The following is a 23,913-nucleotide window of genomic DNA, read 5'->3' on the forward strand; positions in this document are numbered from 1 at the left end:
GCCATGAAGGTGGTTGGGACAGATTGTGAGGACTCTCTCAAGTGCTTTGCCATTTTCACTGGTTCCAGAAAACAAAAAAATAGAATAATGCTTTGAAACTGATAGTTATATGCTATTTTTTTGTTAATGCTTCTTTTAGGAGTCTGATAAACCACATAATTCAGATTTGCTAGAATTTGGATTAGTTCTCGCAAGCACAATGTGAATAACAAGGTGGGTTTCCCCCTCACCTCCTGACCTCCTGTGGATTGTGGCACACTAGTGAGGTCAGTGCTTCCAACCTTTTGGCAGCAGGAATGTGTTTCTGTCCTACTGCACAATGGGCTTAAATCGACAGTGTGACATCCATCAGCTGTGCTCCTAGAGCTAAGGATCAGCTCATCTGTTACCAGGTGGCCCAAGTGCTGAGCCCGGTGCCAGCCCCACACTGGAACAGGCCTTTCCTCAGATACTCTTGTCAGCTACTGGGCTGTCATGTGGCAGAAGTAGAGCAGCGCTTTCTCCAACTGGGGACACACAAGGTGCTGGGTGGTTGTGAAGGATGCCCTGAGCTTTTCTTAGGCGCCCTGTCTGGAGCCCAGCTCTCATGAAGGCTCTCAGGAGTTACAGCACTGTTATCAGCCGGTCCTTGTGTCTTTTCTCCACCAGTAATAACTGTCGAACCCTTGAGTCCTACAGTGGCATCTAATCCAAGTTCTTGACATCTTACAAATGAAGAAATTCAAGGCAGAGTGACAGGGAGCCACCTACAGAACGTTGCCATGGCATAGCTCCCGTATAATCTAAGCTGAAATACCATCACCCAGCACTGCCCTATGGAAAGATAATGCAAGCAGCAGATGTAATTTTAAATGTACTGCCACATTTAAAAAAAAGTGAAATTTATTAAATATATTTTATGTAACTTGGTAGTCAAAGTATTATTTCAACATATGTACAATATAAAATGAATGAGATGTTTTATATTTTTTTTTTGTACTTAGTCTTTGAAGTCCAGTGTGCCTTCTCCACTAAGGGCACATCACAGATTGGACTAGCTGCATTGGTTGTGCTTGGTAACCACATGGGGCTAGTGGCCCCTGAGGCCCGGGCAACCCGGTAGCCTGTGTTCTTCCAGCTCTCTCAGCAAGCTTGGTCTTTGTCAAAGCGTTTATTTTTGAAGCTGGTGAATATTTAATAAGTTGCCATTATTTAGCCATAAGGAGTGACTGGCCTTGCTTAAGGTCACAGACTATAAAAAGGTTAGTTTCCACTGTTCTTATTTATCTTTCATATCTTTTTGCTTAAAATAGTAATGTTACTGTAGGTAACCACGTCAGATGATTTTTAGCTCTGAATTGGACAGAAATTCCCTGGAGATGCTGAAGTAATTCTAGAATAATGTGGGAGGCTTCTGTTATAGTCACATAGTAACCAACTTGTTAGAAAATTTGGGAACCCCCCAAGCATTCAGAGTGCCAATAAACTACCTAAATGCTGATAAAATCTCTCAGCTTATTAGGCTCTGAGCATTGCTCAACTGTGTTGGAAGAAATATTTTTAAATTTTCACATTAAACTCAAAGGGTACCTAAACTGAGTTGTAAACTCTCTTCTCTTTCAAGTGTATTCCAGACTCATCAATCAGTAAAAAACAAAAATTCAAGCACACAGTAGCCATCTATAAGAAAGGAGTTGTTTTCTCTAAATTTGGGGAGGAATTGGAATTAGAAAACAAAATCTTACCTTCATAAATATATCCCAGTTACCTAAAAATCTTTAAAAACATTGTCATTTTGGTGGTTGGCTTGTCCAGCCTTTTGAGACTGTGCAGGGATTTTGGAAAAGCAGCTGTTCCTCTTTCCAGGAAGAAGCCACTGAGAAACACTTTTGAGACATCCTTTTCTTGAATCCACAAGATGGCCGAGGTATATTTCCTCTTTGTTTTGGGTGCAGGAGAACGAGGGAATCGTGGCTTTATGGGGTGGGCCCCTCCACAGTTATTCTTATGGGAATGATCTAGAACTTCCTGAGCTCCTCGGCCACGTTAAGTTACTTCTGTTTGGCTGGTTCCCTCAGAGCTGTAGCTGTGTCTGTTCCTCTGTATGTCTTTAGCTGTGTGTTCTCTCTATAAGGGAAAGAGATAAAGTGCTGGCGCTTATGGAGTACCTCCTGTATGTCAGGGATTCTGCTAAGCACGTGACAACTATTATTTAATATAATATTGACAATAACCCAGCAAGGCAGATACATATCTACATTTTACAGACAAGTTTGAGTTTTAGAAATACTTAGCCAAAACCGTGGGGTTATGAAGTGGGAGAGCTGGGGTGAAAACCAGATGTTTCTGATGGAAGCCCAATCCCTTTCCATGGCACAAGGCTGCTCTGCTCATTGTGCCCTCCTCTGGGTTGACAAAACCAGGATGTGGTACAAATGGACAGTGTCTGAAAATTTCTTCACTGAGGAGACACAGCCAGGCAGGAGGGTCAGTAGGCTTCTCTTGCATTGACTAAACCTTATTTTACTCATTAGAACTGTATTAACATGTTGGAAACATGGTTCTTTTACACTCAAATTGTGCCCAAAGGTAAGGCACGTTAAATATTTGGTAAGAGATGCTGTATGAATGCCATGCATTGTAATTGACCTACAGCTGTGCAGACACACTAGTTAGAACTCAGTAAGTTTGAGAACCATGGGGCATTTGCCAAAGTTGTAGAGGTTTTTTCACTGATTCTCTGTGCATGCTGACATACTGGGGTCCAGAGATGGTCTGTCTCTTGTTTATTTTTTCTCGGTTCTGTCCTTCCTCAACTCAAGCAGTGTGTGGATATGTATCTTCCGCTTTTACCTTCGTGTAAGAGAACACATATCACTGGGTCAGAGACCTGCTTTTACAACCAAAAATGTCACAGAGCCTGACTCAAGTAATAACTCACTGGAAGGTGCATTTCCTGGCTTTGACTAAACACACTTTTTATTCTCTTTCATGAAATGTTTGATTGTGTAGAGAGTTTGAATTCAAGGATTGATTATAGATACAGGATATATTGAACAGATTCTCCTCATTATTTTGTTATAGCATTCCAGTATCTGAGGTAGGCCTATTGGAGGCGTAAATCCACGTGTCTGCCGGATCATTTGTCCATTCATTGTCTGGAGATACCTCCTAACTTCTCTGGTTTCTGTGGGACAGTTGGAAACCCCAGAGCTTCTTCAAGACCCTCTGTTGCTTCTATCTGTGCATTTCTTAATGAAGAGCTGTGGTGCGGGGCATGTATTGGTGGACATATAGAAGGGTGTGAAGTATTTTATATTAGAGACACCTAGTTAACTGTTGAGAGGTGATAATTTATCATACTGGAGGTTTCTTGAAAAGTTTCAACTTTAAATTAACAAAATGATTTTTCTAGAACAAACAGAAACTTTAAACTATAGGCATTGAGATTTTTGATTTCTAAGAAATCACAGTTGGCATTACTCAAGTCAGTTAAATATCTATCATTCAAAGTCTCTTCTTTATTTCCAGTGTGGTGAATGAATTTTCCTGAAGTTGGAAGGAAACTCAAATCACACTCAGCCCTTGAGCAGCATGGGTCCCCTTACATGCAGATTTTTTAAATAAATATATTGGAAAAATTTTTTGATATTGGCCACAATTTGAAAAAACTCAAAGACAAAGTATGTAATCACGAAATATCAAAAAAATGAAGGGAAAGTTAGGTATGTCGTGAATGCACAAAATATCTGCAGATACTGGTCTATTTCATTATTTACTACCATAAAGTCAAGGGTAGCTGATTAGTAGTTAAGTTTTGGGCAGTCAAAATTTAGGCCCAGATTTATGACTACTCAGATCCATGTCTCTAACCCCTGCATTATTCAAGGTATTTAATTTCACCTCTTCTTTTTACATAGGCAGAAGAGGTTAAGCCATTTACATAAAGATACCCAGTGAGTCATACAAAAGACATTTCCAAAAAGAGGGCATGCTGAAATGATGGGAGGCTAATGTTAACCTTGCATTTCCTATCAGAAGGTTTGTTTCCTTCAGTTAAAAAGAGGGCTTGATTTATTATAAAAATATGACCTAAGCAATAGTATAACCACACTAAATTTTTGAAAACCTAGTGAGTCAGAGCAAGGTAGCTCATGAGAATACCACGTGCAATACCACAAAGTGACCTGGTCTCACTGAAAATCTCTAAGCAAGATCATCTCGATACATTATTTATGTTGGTGTTCATTAGAGGTCACTTATTAAAAAAGCATTTTGTCTTTTTTTCCAGTATTATTTTCAGAAAGTGAACATTGCCTGGTTTAATAATCCCTGAATTTTCTCTCATGTTTTAAATCTTTTTTACATTCTGAAGGTAAGTCAATAACTTGGATTTAGTTAACAAAAATATATTAATCACCAGCATGCATTCAAACACTTACTTCTAGAAACTCTTTTTATTGCCTAGAAGGGCAATGAGGAAATGAAAATTCTAACATAAGTTTTTCTTTTGGTTACTAAAAGTATGTTGATTAAACCAGTGGAAAATTTGTATATTTTAAGTCACAGTTAAAATTCTGTTTTGTTTTTTATCTAAATGACAAAATTGGACTGGCTGTTCCATAAAAACTTAAGTTTGAGTATTTGTTATTTATAATAATTAGCTTCATTTTAGTATCAAAAAGAATAGAATTAGTAAATATTTATGACATGTTTATGATGATTTGTGGCCCAACCTGTATATTTGTAATATTATAACATTAAGTATATGGCAATTTGATTTCACTGAAGCTTGGAACAATTATTTTTCCAGACATAGCTTAGGGCTAAAAGACAATTCAGAAGGGATTCATCCGACTGTTCTAAGATGCCACTGGATCTGAAATTCACAGCTTGGTGAATGCTCACTTACTGCAGAGGCATTAGTGTTTTACTTTAAAAAATATATTTTTTATTTATTTTTAAATTATTTGTTATTTATTTATTTACTTAAATTTTATTTTTTAAATATTTCCAATTTATTTTCCTAAATCTTATCTTTCTTAATTGAACTTAAAAAAAAAAAGAGAAAGCCATATCTTATCTTAGGCTAAATGTAGACAGATATCATGTTGTAGAGAACCAGGCCATCCTAGGAATACTGCTTTTACATTTTCTAAACTGAAATATCGTATCCCAAAACATTTAGATTATCATCTTCTCTTTTCTCCTACTCATTCCCTGGCTAATTAAGATATAATTACCTGTGGGGTTTTATTTTTATGATGAAATTCATAACCTCTTTAAAATTTGGCAAGGTTTGATGACTGGGAGACAACAGAGTTTTGCATAAATTTCTACAATATTGATTATACAATAGTGAAAATTCTTTGTCTCACTGTATGCTGGACTTGCCTGCACATTTCCCCCTCATTATTTTGGCAGGACAGAAATATTTGACTGTCAGCAGTGTAGTATTAAAATAATTTGACCTTCACTGTATACCCTTGAAAATGTGAATGGACATTTGGACTTTGTGTTTTGTAATTGCCTACAGATGCCTTATCCTATAAATCAGAAGGACAAGTTTTTTATCATTATGTTCTTAAATAAATAAATAAATAAATAAATAAATAAATAAATAAATAATAAATAAATAAATAAATAAATAAATAAGTGAGTGAGTGAGTGAGTAATGAGTGAGTGAGTGAGTGAGTGAGTGAGTGAGTGAGTGAGTAAGAAAGAAAGTAAGTAAGTAAGGTAACCATTTTCCCTACTGGTAAGTAAATATTTAAATATAGCTGAAAGGAGTTGATTTTTTCTGAGAAGGCATCATGTTAGAAATATGTTAGAAAAAATTATATTTAGGGAAACAGCATACCCTGACTTTTGGCTAAACAGAGGGTAATCAGCAAAGTGCCAGGTGAATATAGCACACATGCAAAAATAGGATAAGAACAAATTTCACTTCCTGAGATTTCATGCTGTGATTAAGCTGCTTAAATATGTGTTCTCTATCATCCCTCCTTTTTTTAAAGGAATGACTTCTTTTAAAGAATTATGTCCTTGAAACTTCTGGAAAATTGTCATATTGAAAATCTGTGATTCCCATGAACTGCAAAAGGGTCTTTCTCATGGTGTCACATACAGACTTATAAAAACTTATTTTTGGCGTCAATAACCTAAGTTCCCTGTAGAGATGGAAAATAATTCCCACTTGTTTTTCCTTCATGACTGCCACCCTCTCTGCCTCCCGCCCCCCACCTTCCACCAGCCATCACCAATGTGACTGTGCCTGGTCATTAGTCCAACAGAACGATTTAATTTCATATGTGTCTAGGGCTTACCTGTGCACCATTTGTGTGAGGTTCTTTTAAATAGAACAGAACGGGGCTGTTTGCAAATCTGTAACTTGGTCAGGGCAAAGGCAGTTTTCATTGGAGGATGTGGATGTTGACTTCTGTGACCAATCCAATGACACAGTGATTAGAAAAGATGGCATTTCACTCTTCATTTCTACATGGAAATATGTTCAAGAAGGCAGAGTGATTTACTGATTCAGTGAGGGGCTAAGAGGCACCGAACAAATCTGTGGACCTCCTAGTTCTGTGATTACATCCTTAGACGCTTATGTGTCTGCAGATGTGCTTGTGGGTTGTTTTGTTTTTATTTTAAACATGAGGGATGCTTTCATAGAATTTTCTGTGACTTCTGGGCCAGGGGTGATGCAGCCCCAGCCAGCGTAGGGGTGCTGCCGGCGAATGCCAAGTGCTCTTACTCTGTCACACTCCACCTCCTTCATTGGCCAGCTGGGTGCAGAACAGCACTGCGGGCTGATTGCACTGTGTGCAGTCGGCCTTTATAGATGGCAGCTTCCTTCCCTTTAGCAGGAGCGATTTTATTCCTCTTCATTGAGGGATATTCATTTAGCATTCTTGTGACCTTGACAGATTGGCAGGTCCCTGGAGTATTTTTAGATGAGATGAGGTTAGATCTGTGAAGCTGAGCGGTTTCAGGGGATTGGTCGATGGTAAGTTTGTATCATCTGAGCGATGTGAAACCAATTTCTGAAAGGAGTCTTTGCTGCCTTCTTAAGGGTGGAAAAAAGGGTTTGGTTTTGATTTTTTTGTAGGTTCAGAAATGATGTGGGATATTTAAGGACTTGATCTCATTAGACTCATTCCTAACCCAAGTATATCTGCTGTTCTGCTATGCCAAGCAGGACCTGCAAGGTATTTGGTGTTTGCATTGGAGCATCCTGGCATCCCAGCAAGATGAGCTGCAGCATTGCAGAGTGTCAACATAAACGATTTAAAAAATTTCATCCAGCATTTACTGATTCCTTACATTATACCTGGCATTCTGCTGGGCACCAAGAAGACACGGTCTTGTCCATCTGAGAGCCCACAGGCTTGTAGAAGAAGGCAAACATGTGAGCTGATGGATACCATGAGAGACCATCTGCAGGACTACAGAGAAAAATGTGGTCCATCTCTCTGGGTATTAGATCAGAGTGGAAAATGTGGGGGAAACCTCAAAAGGTGTTAGAGAGGAGGTGAGGCTTGGATTAAGTCTAGAAATATGCATCAGCAGGACAAGAGGACAACATTGGAGACTAGCATAACAGCAGGGCAAGAGCTAAACAAGTTTTGGGACTGAACTGCTTGGTACACTCTGGGGACCGCAAGCAGCAGTAGCATGGCCTGAGGATGAAGTGGTGGGCGTTTGGAGAGAAGGTGCTGGAGAAATAGACCCAAGTCCCTTGCTGTGGAGACTGTACCCTGTGGTTCCTCAGGAGCTGTTGCAAATGTTTAAGCTGGTGGGGGACATAGTGAAGTTTATCTTGTGGTAGCTCTGTAAAGGATGATCAGAGGGGACTGACAGGAGGAACCAATCTAGGAGACCACTGGAGTGTCTAACAGAGACGACGCTGGTCTGGGTGACAGCAGTAGCTGGGTGGTGGCGCGGACAGCAGGGCAGAGCAGCAGAGGCAACAAGAAGAGTGGGATTAGGGGAGACAGTAAGGAGAGGTAGGATTATAAATATCATAGCTTCATTTTGCCTGTGTCAGGGTATTTCTAATCAATGATTAATAGAGTATTTGTCTTTCAAAGCAGAAAAAAAAAATAAAAACATCTGCAAACCCCACAGTCTGCTTATAAAATGTATTTAAAGGTGTTCAGGTTCAAAGTTTCCAGCTCTCCAGTAAATGCACTGTTTTAAATAAATAGTGCACCCAAATAATGCATTAATGTTGATAGTTTTTCACTGTAAAACGTGAGCGGTAAGTAGGATATGTTATCTCTGTTTGAGGCTCTGTGGGGCATTGGCTTAATAGTGGGCTGGCAATTTGTTCTGAGGGTTGACTCTGGTTTTTACATGCCTTGGAGAACTGACTCAACTTTCCTGAGGCTCATTTTTCTGAATGGTAAGTAGTAGGCTAATAATATTGCCTCATTGGTTTGTTATGAGAATTAATTACGACTGAATCATCTGAAAGTGGCAGCCCATGAGGCTGGCAAAGGGGCTACTAGAATGCTAACATCCTTCTTTTCTCCCTTTTTCTCTCCTCAGAGGATGTTTGAAACATTGCATTTTGTTTTTCTTCTCTGTGCTAAGCCTTAGTTGGCTATTGACTTGGAGACCAGAATAAAAATGTACCTGTGTAGTTGTCCTCATGCTTAAATTCCTCAAGGAAATTTCACATGAAATGCTTGATTTTCTGGAAAAAAACATTTATTATTTCTGTCTCTGCTTTCCATACAGGATGTCAGCTGCAACGAGATCACAGCCTTGCCCCAGCAGATAGGTCAATTGAAATCGCTCCGAGAACTGAATGTCAGAAGAAATTACCTTAAAGTTTTACCACAAGGTAAGAGAGAAAGAGTAGAAAAATGAATAAATTGGGAGATGGTCATTATTTTGTTGTTTATTTTTGTGAAGAAGGTAGATCTAGTCATGTCCGTGTCTGCCTATTACTTTAATTATAATTTGAATTTCACATGCTTATCACAGAAAAGTTGTATTCAAGTTTGATTTTAGTCTAGGGGTACAGCAACAAAATCATTCCCCTGGGTAAAGCTCTGTGTGGTGTGTGTGTGTATTAGTTTGCTCAGGCTCCCATAACAAAACCACAGACTGAGTGGCTTAAACAGCAGAAATGCATTTTCTCATAGTTCTGGAGGCTGGAAGTCGGCAGGGTTGGTTTCCGCCGGGGCCTCTCTCCTTGGCTTGAAGATGGCCCCCTTCAGGGATCCCGGTGTCTTCCTTCTGTGTCTGTGTTCTAATCTCTTCTTCTGAGGACACCAGTCATACTGGATTAGGGTCCCCACCCTAAATGCCTCATTTTAACCTAATTTCTCTTTTAAGGGCCCTATCTGCAGGTATAGTCACATTCCAGGGTACTGGGGTACTGGGAGTTAGGACTCCCAACATAGGATTTTTAGGAGCATACAATTCAGCTCAAAGCAGGAGGCAGCATAAATTTTTTTTTTGTATATATGTGTGATGTTTTGGAGCATTGAGAGAACAGTTTAGGTGACATGCTTGGTCCTACAGATCTGGCTGTTAGGGTTTCTGGCTTAGGGGATCTGGAAGCCCCAGTTAGGAGCCACACCACTGTGTCTAGAATCTATGCTTCAGGCAAGGGCACTGCCTCTGCTGAGGTGACACTTGGACTAATGTCACCCGTTGTCTTGGTGAATTTCTTGAAAGATGGAAACAAGGATGTCTTCATGTAGCCCTGCTGTAGAGCCGGAGTCTCACAAACTGTTCCCTACAGCCATGGGCTTCAGCAGCATGTCCATCTGATACATTGTGTTGGAGTTCAAATGAAAAGATATTCAGAAATTTTGTACCATTAAGAACTTTGACAGGTGGCCTTGTGGACAGTGATGGATTTGAATTATGAGATTTTTATTTATTTATTTTGAGATTTGAGTTTTGGACCTGAAATAAGAATGAATTGATGAGCCGTAGAACACTGAATGCTTTCTCCAGAACATACTCTGATTATCTGAGATTACATTGATATCTGTTATTTTCATTTGGGGACACTAGGCATACCCAGTTTCAAACATTTATTTAAAAATATACCTCAAAGCAAAATCATATTATTTGGAAACAGCATTTGGTTAATCTGATTCTAATGTAGCTCTTTACAAGCTGCCTGATTTTTATCATTGTGCTCCTGTCTTGATATGCTTCATTATTCAAGGCAAGCAAATGGAACTCATAAAAGGGAAAGAACTTCCTAAATGTAATGTGCCTCACTAATGGGAGGTTTAAGAGTCTGCTGGCCATCTTTACCTTTTTCATGCTGACTAGCATTTTAAAGAAGTAGAATTGGCAACTGTCTCAGTCTAAAGATTTATTACTTTCTTACTTGAGATGACTTGATATAAAGACACTGATTTTTCGATTTGTCATTATGCAATCCCATTGCTTTTCTTGGTTTGGGCAAGTACATTGGGGACACTCACAAACAGCAAATTTATAAGCATATAAACTTTCATAGCATTAAAGAAAATCTTCATTTAAATTTAAGCTCTCACATTAATCATTCAGAATCATGACAAATCATTGAACTCTCACTTTTGGAAGAAAAATTGAATTTCCATGTTTACCAGTTGCCTGTAACAGTCCAGAAACAGGTGGAAAGAAAATGCCCCTACAAAAGCTCAGTTTCTGTTTCTCCCACGACTCCTCACTCTCTTGCCCGAAGAGCACTCCTTTTCCTAAAAAGATCAGTTACAAATTTCTGTACTTTCCATAATTATGTTTTCTCAGGTTCAGTATTTTAAAATACACTCAGTTACTTCAGTTTACTGGAAAAAATTATTTTAATAACTTCCTGAATATCAAGTTTCTTTTTTGCTTCACTCTGGAGAACTCCACTAACAAAAGAGCATTGATAGGACTTCCAGGCAGTGAATGTGAAGACTTTCCATATTTACTTACTTGTTTTTCTGCTGTGAGTACCCCTACTCATATGCTTTCAATTTGAGGAGTTACAAAAAACATCTGTGGCCTAATTACCCATATCACTTCTGTTGTGGTCTTACTATACCTAGTGCAGTGAGGAGACCATATTTTGTTCTTTCCAGGACCAGAGTGGGCAGAGGATTAAAATAGCCATTCATTGGCACTCTTTGCAACAGAGACAGAGAAATGAGATTTCTTTTTTCTTTTCTTATCCCCTTTTTCTGCTCTGTTTCTTTCGCCCTTTTCTGGGCTGGAGTTACCATTTTCTTGTTGTGAAACTTCCAGGCTTTACTTTTCCTAAGATGCTCACTATGTTCCAAGCTGGAACTAAAGGGAATAGTCATCATGAAAACTATTCCTTACTTTATTTACCTGTAAGTTGCCTCTCCCACCCTCCCACTGTCTTCCAGGCACTTAGCCCTCTAGTCTTGCTTTAAAGTCTTCATTTTAAGTGGCAAAGAATTGCAGAATATCCAGAGTCCAGTTATATTTTGCCCTTGATTTGCCAATCTTAACTTCCATGAGCAAAGTTAGCCATCTCAGAGATGGGTTCATATTACTAGGGGTTATAGCAAGAATATGTTCCTCATACATAATTCCTGTAATTCCTACCCCCGTTTTAGATGCAAACTGTGAAGTGAACTGGGATCTTACTTCCCCTTTTCCTTTGACTTGATTCCATGCTGTCCTGCAGGCTTACCTCCTCCCTCTCCTCCATGCCTGCTGCTCCTAGGCAACCTCCAGGACTAGCAGGGCCTAAGACAAACTGGGACGGAGGAAAAGGGTTTGAGCAGTGAATCACTCGCGGTGATTTAGAAAATATACTTCCTGAGTGTCTCTTACCCAGCTGCCTGTGATGGACCTGAGTTTGGGACCCACTAATCTCCCACTGTTCTAGCATGTCAGTCCCATGACTCCCTTCTTTAATACAAAGTAATTCTCTCAGGTAGCCAAGAAAAGTCTCTTACATGCCCAGAGCTGGTTCAGTATGCACATGAGCTGCCTGCTGTTAAGGCAGCTTTATTGGTGGAGTTTGAAGTAGCAGAGCTGAGTGAGGTGAACACCCTCCGGCAGTCTAGGGGGAGGGAAAGAATGCTGTTGATTCATACTTCGGGTCACTTCCTAGGTTCCTGCTCTCCCTCGGCTGTGGAACTCCTCGAGTATTTGCAAGCGGCCTGTCCCCCATTACTGGATCCCACAACAAACTGGGCCAGGCCCATTCTGAAATGAACCCTCCAGAGCCACTCACTCAGAGATCTTAGTGGTTTGTCCTATGTCACCCTGCATGTGTAGCGTTGCTCAGCCTCTTTGTTCTGTAGAACATATTTGATTTCATTTCTTGCAGCTGCCAATGTCGGTTGGAATGCTTGAAATTACTGAGTGTTTACTATTCCATTGGGTGGGGATTTTAAGATAAATATAATGCTCTGTCTTGTTTGTGGAGCTACAGAAGACTTTAAAAGCAATAGAATAATGCCTTATCAAATCGGGATTACAGGATCTGTGGCAAAATTCTGAACTAGATAGCATTTATTTTTTAAAGTGGAGTGAAAAAACTCACAAACCTGTTCTTTGTAACTAGTTCTGAGTTTATGCCAGCCCAGATACACTGAATAAATAAGAATATTTTATAATTAGCATATCATTCATATGCTAGCAAGTACTGCTTGAAAACAGTTTGAGGTTAAAACCTACGCTTGTCTGTCTGGAGAGGCTTATGTGATTGTTATGCTGGAAAAAAGCCTTTTTAAACAATAGCAATGGCAAATGTCAAGTGTTTCCAGTTCTTATCAGAACTAACAACAATTTAAAATTATTGTGCTCCCCATGAAAGAGTTCCCCTTCCGCTTTGGTAAAATATTATTTATACACATGCCATATATTCCTAATGTACAACTTGCTTTTGATTTTGCTAAGTGACATTTTTCCTGATAAAGAGAGAATTATTTTTGAATGTTTAGCCATTTAATCTTAACTGCTTTCTGAGTTTGTTCTTTCTTTTTTTTTTTTTTTTGTCTTATTCTTTTAGAACTAGTAGATCTTCCCTTGGTAAAGTTTGACTTTTCCTGCAATAAAGTGCTCGTGATTCCCATTTGTTTTAGAGAGATGAAGCAGCTGCAAATATTACTACTCGAGAATAACCCTTTGCAGTCTCCTCCAGCACAGGTGAGAGGTCTTGCAGCGAAGCTGTTGCACTGTGAGATATGCTGTGAATAGTGTGGAGGCAACTCTTAGCAAAGCCAGCATTTGGGTACTCTGCTGAATTAACAGGGTGTTAGACATACTCATAAGCAGTCACACTCTCTAAAAAGATGAAACTTAGGGTGAATCTGACTATAGTAAACTGCCTTCTGCTACATCAAGTCCCCTTAGCAGCATTTGGCTCACTGTTCTCATCATTATAATCCTGGAATTATATATTTGATTAGTTTATCATTTATATATGCAGCTGAAACTTTTTCATGGAGTGTGTGGCTTATTGAAGAAGTAATATATTCCTTTAACGTTAGCTGGAAAATGGAGTTTAAAAAATTTACAAAATGATTATTGGTTAGAGAGACAAAATTTAAGCTCAAATATTAAACTGTATGAGAACAAAATGAAGTATATATGCTTCCAGAATTGGAATGTTACCAAGTCAGTTATATGACTTCTATACTTTTTACACTCCTTATAACAAAAAACATGTTTGTTAGGAATTTGCAGTTTTTTTGCAAGAAAAACTAGAAATTGTTTGAACATGGTTTTCTGTGAAAAGTAGAATCTGGAGGAAATAATTGCCTAAATTCTTCTGTTTTGGAGAGGTCAGATTTGATGTGCATTGTTGGTGTTACTTAAAATGAAAATACAAAAAATAAAATATGCAGATTAGCTGTCTAGTGTTTAGAATTTGTTCTGCCATTATAAAATGCATATGTATTAATTTCTCCATAGATTTGCACAAAGGGGAAAGTGCACATATTCAAGTATCTGAGCATACAAGCATGCCAAATTAAGACAACTGACTCCCTTTATCTCCACACAATGGAGAGGCCACATTTACACCAGCACGTGGAAGACAGGTGAGTATGACCCTTGCTCAAAGCCCCTGCTTAGAATTTCCTTAGGCCAATTGGAGGCAGGTACCTACCTCCAAAAAACCCTTTGCATTGCTCAATGCAGATTTATAACTCAGAGTTGCAGCACTTTATGGTTTAAGAAAGAGAAAATTGATGTTGGTAACATTTTGACATCTCAAATCTCATCTTTCCTTTCCTAATCAATAATCTGTTCTTCCTGAGTGCTATATGTGTGTGTGTGTGCACACACATACATAGACACACATGTGTGTATATGTATCTTTATAAATAAGACCTACAATTAAAATATAGGTATTATTTTATTCATCAGTTAAAATAACCATATCAAGCTCAGACAAGCCTTTTTTATTACTGATTTTTAATATGCCTCTGGAACATTATTAAGAAAAATGGCAGGCTTTATTTTTTAATTGTCTTATAAAAATGCAGTGTCGTAGTTTTTGCCATTTCCTGTTCAGAATGGAAGTGTTAGAATCCTTTCACGCGTCCTTGGCCTTTTTGTGGCATAAATTGGGGCCTTGAATTTTCAGAGAACAAAATTCCCACATTGAGCACACTTATAGAAACACAGGTTGTTTTGGAGAAGTCTTCACCACAGAAATCTTTCCTTAAACTTTACTAGAGAAGTAAACATGGTGATTTAAAAGTTCAGCATACCCTAATGGTATCTTTTTGTAATGTTTAAAATATGTATTCATTATTTTATTTTTGTAAACATACTGTCACATTTATTTAGTCACTGGATAAAGGTTTATAGAATCATTGAAAGTAACCTAAAAAGTAAAAGTAACATAAGAGGTAAAAGCAATTAGGGAGTTTTGGCTTTTTTATATGCTGGAAGCAATAAAATAGAAAAGATGCTATTTCAAGGGACAGGATACTTGGTTAGAGTATAAACCAGGAAATCCTAAACACAAAGAATTTATCTTGTACTTTCTTTAGACGGTACAAGTGTCTGACTTCCATTAGGCCCTTGTCTTAACATCCTTTAGTACTGGGCTGATTTGTTGCCTTATGGTAATAATTAAAATTTGTATAGCAAAAGTCATTATTCGAATATAAATTGTATCTTGTTAACTTTGTGATTTTAATTTTTTTCTAAATTAATTCAATACTGATGGCATCTAACCCAGCAAGAAGGATTCTGATTCAGGTGTTGGAAGTGATAATGGAGATAAACGATTATCTGCTACAGAGGTAAAATTAGTGATCAGATTTTTTTCCTTCTGTGTTTCTAGATATATCTGTCTGCATTTGTTGAAATCTTCTTTGGTAAAGGGCATTAATGCATCTGCATGAGAATAGGCAATTATGTTTGTTAAAGCAATTTGAAATCCTCCAAGTTGTTATATAAACATTAGCTGTTGTTAGCTTTTCCTGCATCTTTAATATTTTGTAAATATCTCAAGAGTAGAGTCCCTATCTTCTTCCCCTCTTACCACACTCCTAACATTATCTAGAATATTTTTGAATGCTTAATAAATATTATGAAATGACTAAGTGGTGTGCAATTACCCATGAGGCATTTTTATAATTGTTTTTTTTATTTTTAAGCAACAGAGAATTTAGGAAAAAGTTGTTATATGCATACATAAATGTTAAAGGAATAACATAAATGTTAAATGTTGATTGCATTTTAGCAGTTTTCTTACAGGAAATACATTTTTGAGTAGCCATAATTTTTATAGCAATATTTGTTCTCCTGATCGTGTTCTTTTTAGATGATTAGATGAGAGTTTTGTTATTTGTAAACTGAGAGCTTCCCACACTCAAGCTTCCTAAAGTGGTCATAAATAACTCATTTAGCACATTTATTGTCTCATTTATAATCTATTTAGTAGATTCTCTGAAATCGTTCACTAATATATGATTAAATGGGGTTTCTTGAACTGGGGAGCCAGAAGGGATAGCTGAGGTAGGGGATGGATGCATCATCATGCCTTCATTTTGAGGAAATTCATTGAGATTTTGTAGTTATTGAGTTTTGAAACATTATAATATTCTTTGAAGATGAAATTAAATAGGTCAATTGCCCCATTTAAGGAATCCACATTGGCACTATGTGTGACTTCAGGGAAAATACCTTTTTCCTGTATTCTTTCATGTGTGGCTAAGATATTTGCATTTATTTTCCACAAAATGATTTATAAAACAATGTTTTTTTAAAAAATCAGGATGAAGTCTTTCTAATACATAACATTTCAAAAGGAAGAAGAGTTATTAAGTAGAAAAAGAAGGCCAATATCAATAAAGAAAATTACCCTCCTGAAGCCACATGAATAGGAACTATGAATTCCCTGGGGGGAAAATGCTTAACACATTGCTTTATAAGTTGTATTTAGTTCAACCTCCTTAGCTTTATTAAAACTCATAAGTCCCCTGAAATGTCCCATTGTTTCAGAAATTACTCACCCTAAGCCTATTTTCTATTAAATTAAAACAGACTCTGCTTTATCCTTGATCTATCTTCTAAGGATAATTAAGTTCATTAATAAAACATTACACAAAGAACTTCATTATCCTTTTGTTCTCACAGAGTATAAGTAGGATGCTAATACCATTCTAAAACGGGGCCAAGGGTTCATTCTCTCCCTTTTACTAGATGCGTGTCTTTGGAATTTTGCTAAATTTTTAAGACAGGAGGCGGGTAGAAAGAAGGACTATTGGAAGGATTATATTCAATAGCATAAAGTGCAAATAAATCTTCCCGTTTGTCTTTTTGTCTCACACTGTAACTTTAAGGGAGAACCACTCCAATTAATTTGTTTTTTAGAAGGACAAGTGTTCTGAACTATCCTATGTAGCTTCCTGTTTTCACTCCCTTTTACCATCTATGGTCAGTAGATCTTGCTCCCCACTTCCGTCTCATTGTGGGGTTCAGAAATCACACCTCTCTCCCTCTTTTTGGCTGTTGCCATTGCCTGACTGATTTAGCAGTTGTCACTAGAAAGTGTAAAACATTTTTCTAAACTTATGCAAAAAATTGGGGCTCAATGAATATCTGTTTAATGTATGAAATGCACACGTTTTCTGCCATTTTTTAAACAAATTGTGCATATGTCCCCAAGTAAACAAATACTGTATTCTAGAAGTCATAGCCTCAAGAATTTAGGAGCAAGCCACAATCACCTGAAATGTGTTCTGTGGAGTTTCCTGATCTCTGTGCTTTGGAAAGCTTTACACTAAATACCAACATTAAAATGGAGACACAGGGATATAAATGAGGCTCCATATTTCATTGTGAGAGAATCATAGATGATCTGAATAAGCTTTGTCAGCTAGTGTGGGAAACAAGACCCCCAGAAAGAATGTACCCTGATTACTAAATCAAAGCCTTATTCTGAAAATTGCACAGAAAATGTTCCTTTAAGTAGCACAATCCTTTAGCACTTTTATATATATGTAATGCAGCTTCCTCCAGCTAAAACAGGGACACAAACCCAAGCTTAATGCTGCACATACGATGCACTGTAAATAAAGGAGATATTGACATGAGGTTCACTGCCTGCGTTCTGGCTACATGAAACCTTAATAACACTTTTGGTCAGTGTTGTCACAGATCTCAGCGTACTGTGACTATTAGAATGATTAATTAGACTCAGGGCCAGTGCCGTAGTGTATTTACAATTATTCCTTTGTTCTGTCAGTTATTGCCCAGTCTGTCCTAGTTCCGACTATGGCTCTTAGGCTAGAAAATATCATTAGCTACCTGATAAAATTTTACCTCAAAATATATGCACAGAGAAGTATATGTGTGTTCATTCCATGAATTTGGACAAAGTGAATACACTTGTATCACCAGCTTCGAGTTCAAGAAACTTTGCCAGCACCCAGAAAACCCCACTGAGGTGCACACCCCTGACCCAAGAGCAGCCACTATCCTGACTTCAAATGCCATGGATTAGTTTTCCTGGCTTTTGAATTCATATATAAATGAATTGTCTTTGTATCTGGCATTTCTTACTCAATATTATGTTTTGGCAAATCACAATAATTTTTTTTATCACGTAGCAGTCTCCTGATCTACACTGATAAGCCTTCTCCCTTGAATGAAGCAGTCACTGTTTCTTTTTAGCCTTCTGATGAAGACACTGTTAGCCTCAATGTGCCCATGTCAAATATCATGGAAGAGGAACAGATCATCAAGGAGGACTCACACCATCGCCTTAGCCCAGTTAAAGGTCTGAGAATGAAAGATGGGGAGAAAGTTCTTGTTTTTAAGTTTCAAGTGCTATGTTTACAATATGCCCAAATATGGCAGTGATAGTAGTGTTTACTGAGCATTTCCAATGCACCAGGCACTGTACTAATCCACGAATGTGATCTGATCTAAATTTCAAAACTCTGAGATGGATACTATAATCGTCTCCATTTTATAGGTGAGAAAACTGAGGCTCTGAGAGTTTAAGTTGCCAGTGGTCGCCCAGATAGCTAGTAAGTAGTAGAGCTATTCTTATTCTGAAGATTTATACAACATTCTTTAAATCCATTCTTGGGATGAAAATATTGATATATATATATAGAGAGAGAGAGATGATTAAGACAACACTAGCTGCTGAGCACATAAAATCCCCAAATCTCATTGGCTTAACTCAATCCAAATTATTGATTGAAAGGCAACTCCCCTCCAAGTAACCATTCAAGGACTCAAGGTCCTTCCACCCTGTTACTCCACTATCTTTAACACAAGACTTCCAAAGTTTCCAATCTGTCCATTTCAAGCCAAAAGGGGAAGGACATGGGGGTTTGCTCAAAGGAGGTTTTAATGGACTGAGTCTAGGAGAGCCCATCACTACCAAGCTAGACTTGATTCCTTGGCCACATCTAACTAATGCAAGGCTGAGATATGTGCCCAGGCACCTATTTGACTTTGGACAAGATATTGACTTGAATTCTCTCTGCTGTAAATGAGATGATTAGATTAGGCCTTCTGTAATCTAGTCTCTGAGGTCATCTGTGACTCTATGGTTCTGTGGTTCTTTAATCAATACTTGATGATCACTAAGCACTCTTTGTCTTATATACCTTGAAAAAAACAGTAGTGTACTTCATATGTGGTGAGAAGCCATCATTTGATGACATTATGGTAGGTTTTGTTTTTTTTTTTACTGTTTCTGTTTACTCAGTGACTTACAGAAACTACTAAAATCTAATGTTTACTGATTTGTGACAGAGATGATTTCATGACACACGAAAGGTACAGAACTAGATTAATATGAGATTATCTCCCTAATACTTTGAATATGCTCTTATTAGTGATGGAAGAGCTGTTTGAACAAATACGAATTCTAGTGCTTGCTTTCATTTCTTACTGTTAAGTTTTTAAGTTTAGCATTTATGCTTTTCTGAGATTATGATTAGAGCCACACATTGTCCAAAAATATAACTGAATAATTTATGCAAAAAATAACTGCCACTTTATTTATATAAGCTTTATAACCCTATGCAGTATAGGAGGTAGTGTTTTATGCAAATTTTTAAAACAAAAGAATGTGGGGAAACTGGAAGTTCCAATGGCCAGGATCCTCATTTGACCCTAAATTACTTGATGATGTAATTGTCTTGCTTCTAGGCTAATGCTTCCACACATACAGGCAATGATCTATTATTGACTGAGTCACTATATAAAGAGCTCTGCCGACTGCTCTGGATGCAGGCAGAGATGGAGGATTACACACCTGCAGACTGCTGGATGCAGATGTGATTCTAGTGCTTGACCTATCACCGGGAGAATAAAGCAGGGTATAAACCCTTTTACCCCAAGAACACTCCACTGTCATTTCTCAGTCTCACTGAATCCATAGTGAATTTACTTGGGGCCAAAACCCTCACACAAGACAAAGAGCTCTGTAATTTGTTACTAGATTTTCTAGAAGTGGGTGTTGTGCTGGGTAAGAGTCCTTAAAGGTGACCCTGCTTCGTCCTTTTTAGTTTCCAGGTCAGTGGGAAGAGATCAGCTTGGTGTCCCTTTTGTCTCTCCACATCTGGCACACAGTCTACTTGGATGTGCTCTGAGAATGCTCCGGCTCCATGTGGCCCTTATCACATCATTGTCACTTCTTCTGTTGTTTTGACTTGGGGTTTTTGTTTCAGTTCCTTTCCACACTCTTCCTTGAAATTGTTTACCACTTAATGACATGAGTTGAGGGTTGACTGATTTTTTAATTCCTAAAATATTTAGTGTAATATCTGCCACTTAGTAGTTGTTCAATAAATATTTGTTGAATTTTGAATTTGAAATAGTTACTTGTCACACATTACTGAGAGCCCTTGAGTCCTCTTTTATACTCTCTTTTCTCTACTCCTTAAAAAAGTTAGAGGAAATTTCATTTTTCTCATTAGGAACTGAGCCATAAGGAGGCTTTGATTTTCAAGTTCAGTTTGGACTTTTCCATTTTTTTGACTTTTCTTCCTCCTTTTTTCATCTTTTTCTCACACCCTTAACAGAATGACCCTTAAGGTCTTTCACAGACCTCTAGAGGTAACAGAGGAGACTGACATGATCAGATGATATATTTGAGGATCATCTGTGTTTTGCTCATCTGCTCATAAAATCATCTTTCTGCTTTTCTCTGTACTTTCATAATAGGGGGATTTCATCAACTGGATCCTTCCCTTTTGGGTGACAATGAAACCTCAGGAGAAGAGAGAGCCCAATTTACTGGTGGAAGAGCTGTTCTCCATTCAGAATTCATAAACTATATTAAGGCAAGTTGAGGATCAACTATTTTTTTAAATTTACTTCTGTTTGGTACCTTAGAATTTAAAGTTACCAACCAGTCACCTTAATGTCAGCTTACTGCCCATTTCTCAGGCCTTTATGACATCATCTATTTTCTGGATGATGGAGCTGGTCCCTGCCATACATACCTCTCATTTGTCTGCATATGAGTTTGTTTTTCTTTTGTATTCAGTAATTGGTCAGCTTTCCACTACTCACTGCATTATGTAAGTTAGCAAACATCAGAATTACCATTACCATCCAGTGGAAGTTAAACTAGACAGAGTTTCATATTGTTTTCAATTTATCCTAGGTGAATACATTTCTTGGGAGTATATCCATAATATAAAGAGAAAAGTGGGGACTTTGAGACTCTAGAAGTGAACATCTCCCCTTTTTGGAAAGGTCACTCTGAGGACTGTCATTGCTGAGCTCTTGGAGTTGCACTGAGGTGCTGAAAGTGTGGGTGAAGTCACTCAGTTGTCAGGGGAAACTTCATCATTTTAGCAGCAAAAGGAAGAGAAGAACTAGCCCCTTCCTAATACTGGTAGTTAAGGTTCCACTTTGAGGCATAATTAGATGTGTTGGTATGTTTCTGCCAGGCCTTTGGTTCAGGTTGTGGTACCCAAGAATCACAAGGATGATCGTTTTGATAAAATTCATTTTCATATGTCTTGGGAAAGAAGGCAGCCTCTGAGTGATTGTGTTAAAACCAGGCATGGAATCTCTAGGTGCTCATCCTATTTCCAGAGGATTTTATTATAATCATTGTAGTCTGTCTAAATAAGAAAGCAGAGCATGGCCTTGGTCAGCCTCAGCTAGGGCCACACGCATCAGGGACTCAAAGCTGTGCATTCTGCAGAAGTGGGTGCCTGCAAAAGCACCATGCATATTGATTTTCAGGTTGTAAGTAAATTTTAGTGAGTAGGCAAATTTGTGAGAATGGAACCCATAAATTGTGGATAACCATCTAACTTAGCAAAAGAAGCCCAGGAAGCTCTACTTTGCACACTGAAAAATTGATGTTATATGTAGTTGACTACCTTTTATTATGAAACTGAAAATTGGAGCACATATACATGGCTCCTGTGGTTGAAACCCAATAAGAAGAGACAAGAAGATGTTTTCTTTTTTTTTAAGATTTTTTAAAATCATTTTTAGTATCATAGTTTCACCTGTGAATTTCACTGTCATTTGGGGAGTGCTACAGTAATTTATATGTTGACTTTATCACATGCTCAAACTTATAACATAGAAAAAGTCTGAGTGTTTTTCAAGTCAGAGGCTGGCAGCAGGCATCAGGCATCATCAGAAAGAGTCTCAGAAGTGACACATCTGGAGACTTGACTGGGCCTGAGTTAGTTAACACTGTGCAGAACCTTTGCAGTGAAAACAGTCCTTTTGTCTGTTGTTCCTGCTTGGCCAGGAGAATGTGCCCCCAATTCGGGGATGTCTTCTTTTCTGGCTGTCAGCTGAGTTAAAACAGTGTTTCTCTATGTCAGTGATGAAAAGGAGAAAGAAACGTGGACATTCCAAGGGTGGGACACACCTTTCTAAATTCTCCCATCGCAGTGTTTCTTTGGGGAAATATTTTTGGACTCAGGGGCATTTCAATGAAATCTATAAGTTGTACCCATGAGAGCTATTAGCTGCACTTTGAGTCATTTTCTGTTAAGTATTTTATATTTTCTTTTTCCCCCATTGCCACCACACACACACACACACACACACACACACACACACACACACACACACACCCTTCCTCTCACAAACAGTAGAGTGTACATTCCCATGTGACTGACGTGCCCCACGGAGGGATTTGCCAGGGTCAGGGTGCGCCAAGAGGACAGTAAGGGACTGAGTGAAGTCTTAGATTTCCGACCCAAAGTTAACAGATATTAGGGTCCCAGGCCAGGCTTTTTTTTCCTTTAATTTTTAGTTGTAGTAACATCGTGTTTAACATAAAGCTTGACATTTTTGCCATATTTTAAATGTACAATTCAGTGGTAAGTGCATTCACATTGTTCTGCAACTATCACTGTCATCCATCTCCAGAACTCCCTTCACCTTGTAAAATTAAAGTTCTGCACCCTTTAACTGTAACATCCCAACTCCCCTCCTCTCTCCACCCGCACCACCATTCTGCTTTTAGTCTTTATGGATTTGAGTACCCCAGGTACCTCATATAAGTGAATTCATACAGTATTTGTCATTTGGTGACCAGCTTATTTCACTTAGCATAATATCCTGAAGGTTTCCCACTTTGTAACGTATATCCAGAAATTCCTTCCTTTTTAAGGCCAAATGATATTCCATTGTGCGTGTCTGCCACAGTTAGTTCATTCACACACCCATGGATGGGCACTTGGGTTGTTTCCATCTTCTGACTTGTGAATAATGCTGCTATGAACATGGCCTGGGGCAGGCCTTGACTGCTGACAGTTGATAACCAGAGGCTCTCAGAAGACCTGTGTGTTTGTCCACAGGATCGAGCTGAGGACTGTGAGGAACTATTGCGGATAGAAGAGGACGCACACTGGCAATCTGAGGGGCTGTGAGTACCGCGGGCCTGATGGGGAGCTGCTGTCCTGTAAAGGTCATGTTCAAGCAGAGTGACAGTCCTGTCACGATAGAATTCATCCTCTTTGCTTTGTGCAAGCTGATATTTACCCACAATATTGATAAGCACCTGTGAGTTTTCACTCTGTCAAAGGCTTATTATTGTCACAGTATTGGGACAGTGCAGTGCCAGGTCATACCATTTCCTTAGCCTTGAATTTTATCAGATGTGAGGCTATGGGTAGAATGTAATTCAGGAAATTAGATAGAATTTATAGGCTGGAGATTCTAGCTTGCCCCCATTTTTCTGAAGAAACTGACAACTGGATCTAAGGTGATTTGTAGTCCTGGTCCCGCTTCTTTACCCAGAGCCTTCCTATTCACGATGTGAGAAGACCTTATACCCCTCATATCCTGGTCCTAAGTCTAATAACTATAATAGCTAACATTTAAATACCTGGGGCCAGGCAACGTCCTAAATATTTCACAGGTAGTAACTCATCTTTACAGCAATCCTTTGATATAAGTTCTATTGTTTTCCCCCATTTCACAGATGACAAAACTGAGGCACAGAGAGATATCTTGCCCCAAGGTCATGGAGTGCTGGGATTG

General features: G+C 38.4%; 1 protein-coding gene across 7 annotated transcripts in view; it reads left to right on the forward strand.

The window, feature by feature from the left end:
• LRCH1 (leucine rich repeats and calponin homology domain containing 1) overlaps positions 1-23,913 on the forward strand; it is a 197,901-nt gene that overhangs the window by 117,030 nt on the left and 56,958 nt on the right. For all 7 annotated transcript variants that reach the window (XM_037001971.2, XM_037001973.2, XM_037001972.2 and 4 more), the window contains 7 exons: positions 8,725-8,830; positions 12,971-13,107; positions 13,876-14,003; positions 15,155-15,218; positions 18,097-18,202; positions 20,611-20,729; positions 23,229-23,296. In XM_037001971.2, the coding sequence (XP_036857866.2) occupies positions 8,725-8,830; positions 12,971-13,107; positions 13,876-14,003; positions 15,155-15,218; positions 18,097-18,202; positions 20,611-20,729; positions 23,229-23,296 (728 nt within the window). The remainder of the gene's footprint in view (positions 1-8,724; positions 8,831-12,970; positions 13,108-13,875; positions 14,004-15,154; positions 15,219-18,096; positions 18,203-20,610; positions 20,730-23,228; positions 23,297-23,913) is intronic.

Source organism: Manis javanica, chromosome 9 (genome assembly GCF_040802235.1).
Source record: "Manis javanica isolate MJ-LG chromosome 9, MJ_LKY, whole genome shotgun sequence".
NCBI lineage: Eukaryota > Metazoa > Chordata > Mammalia > Pholidota > Manidae > Manis > Manis javanica.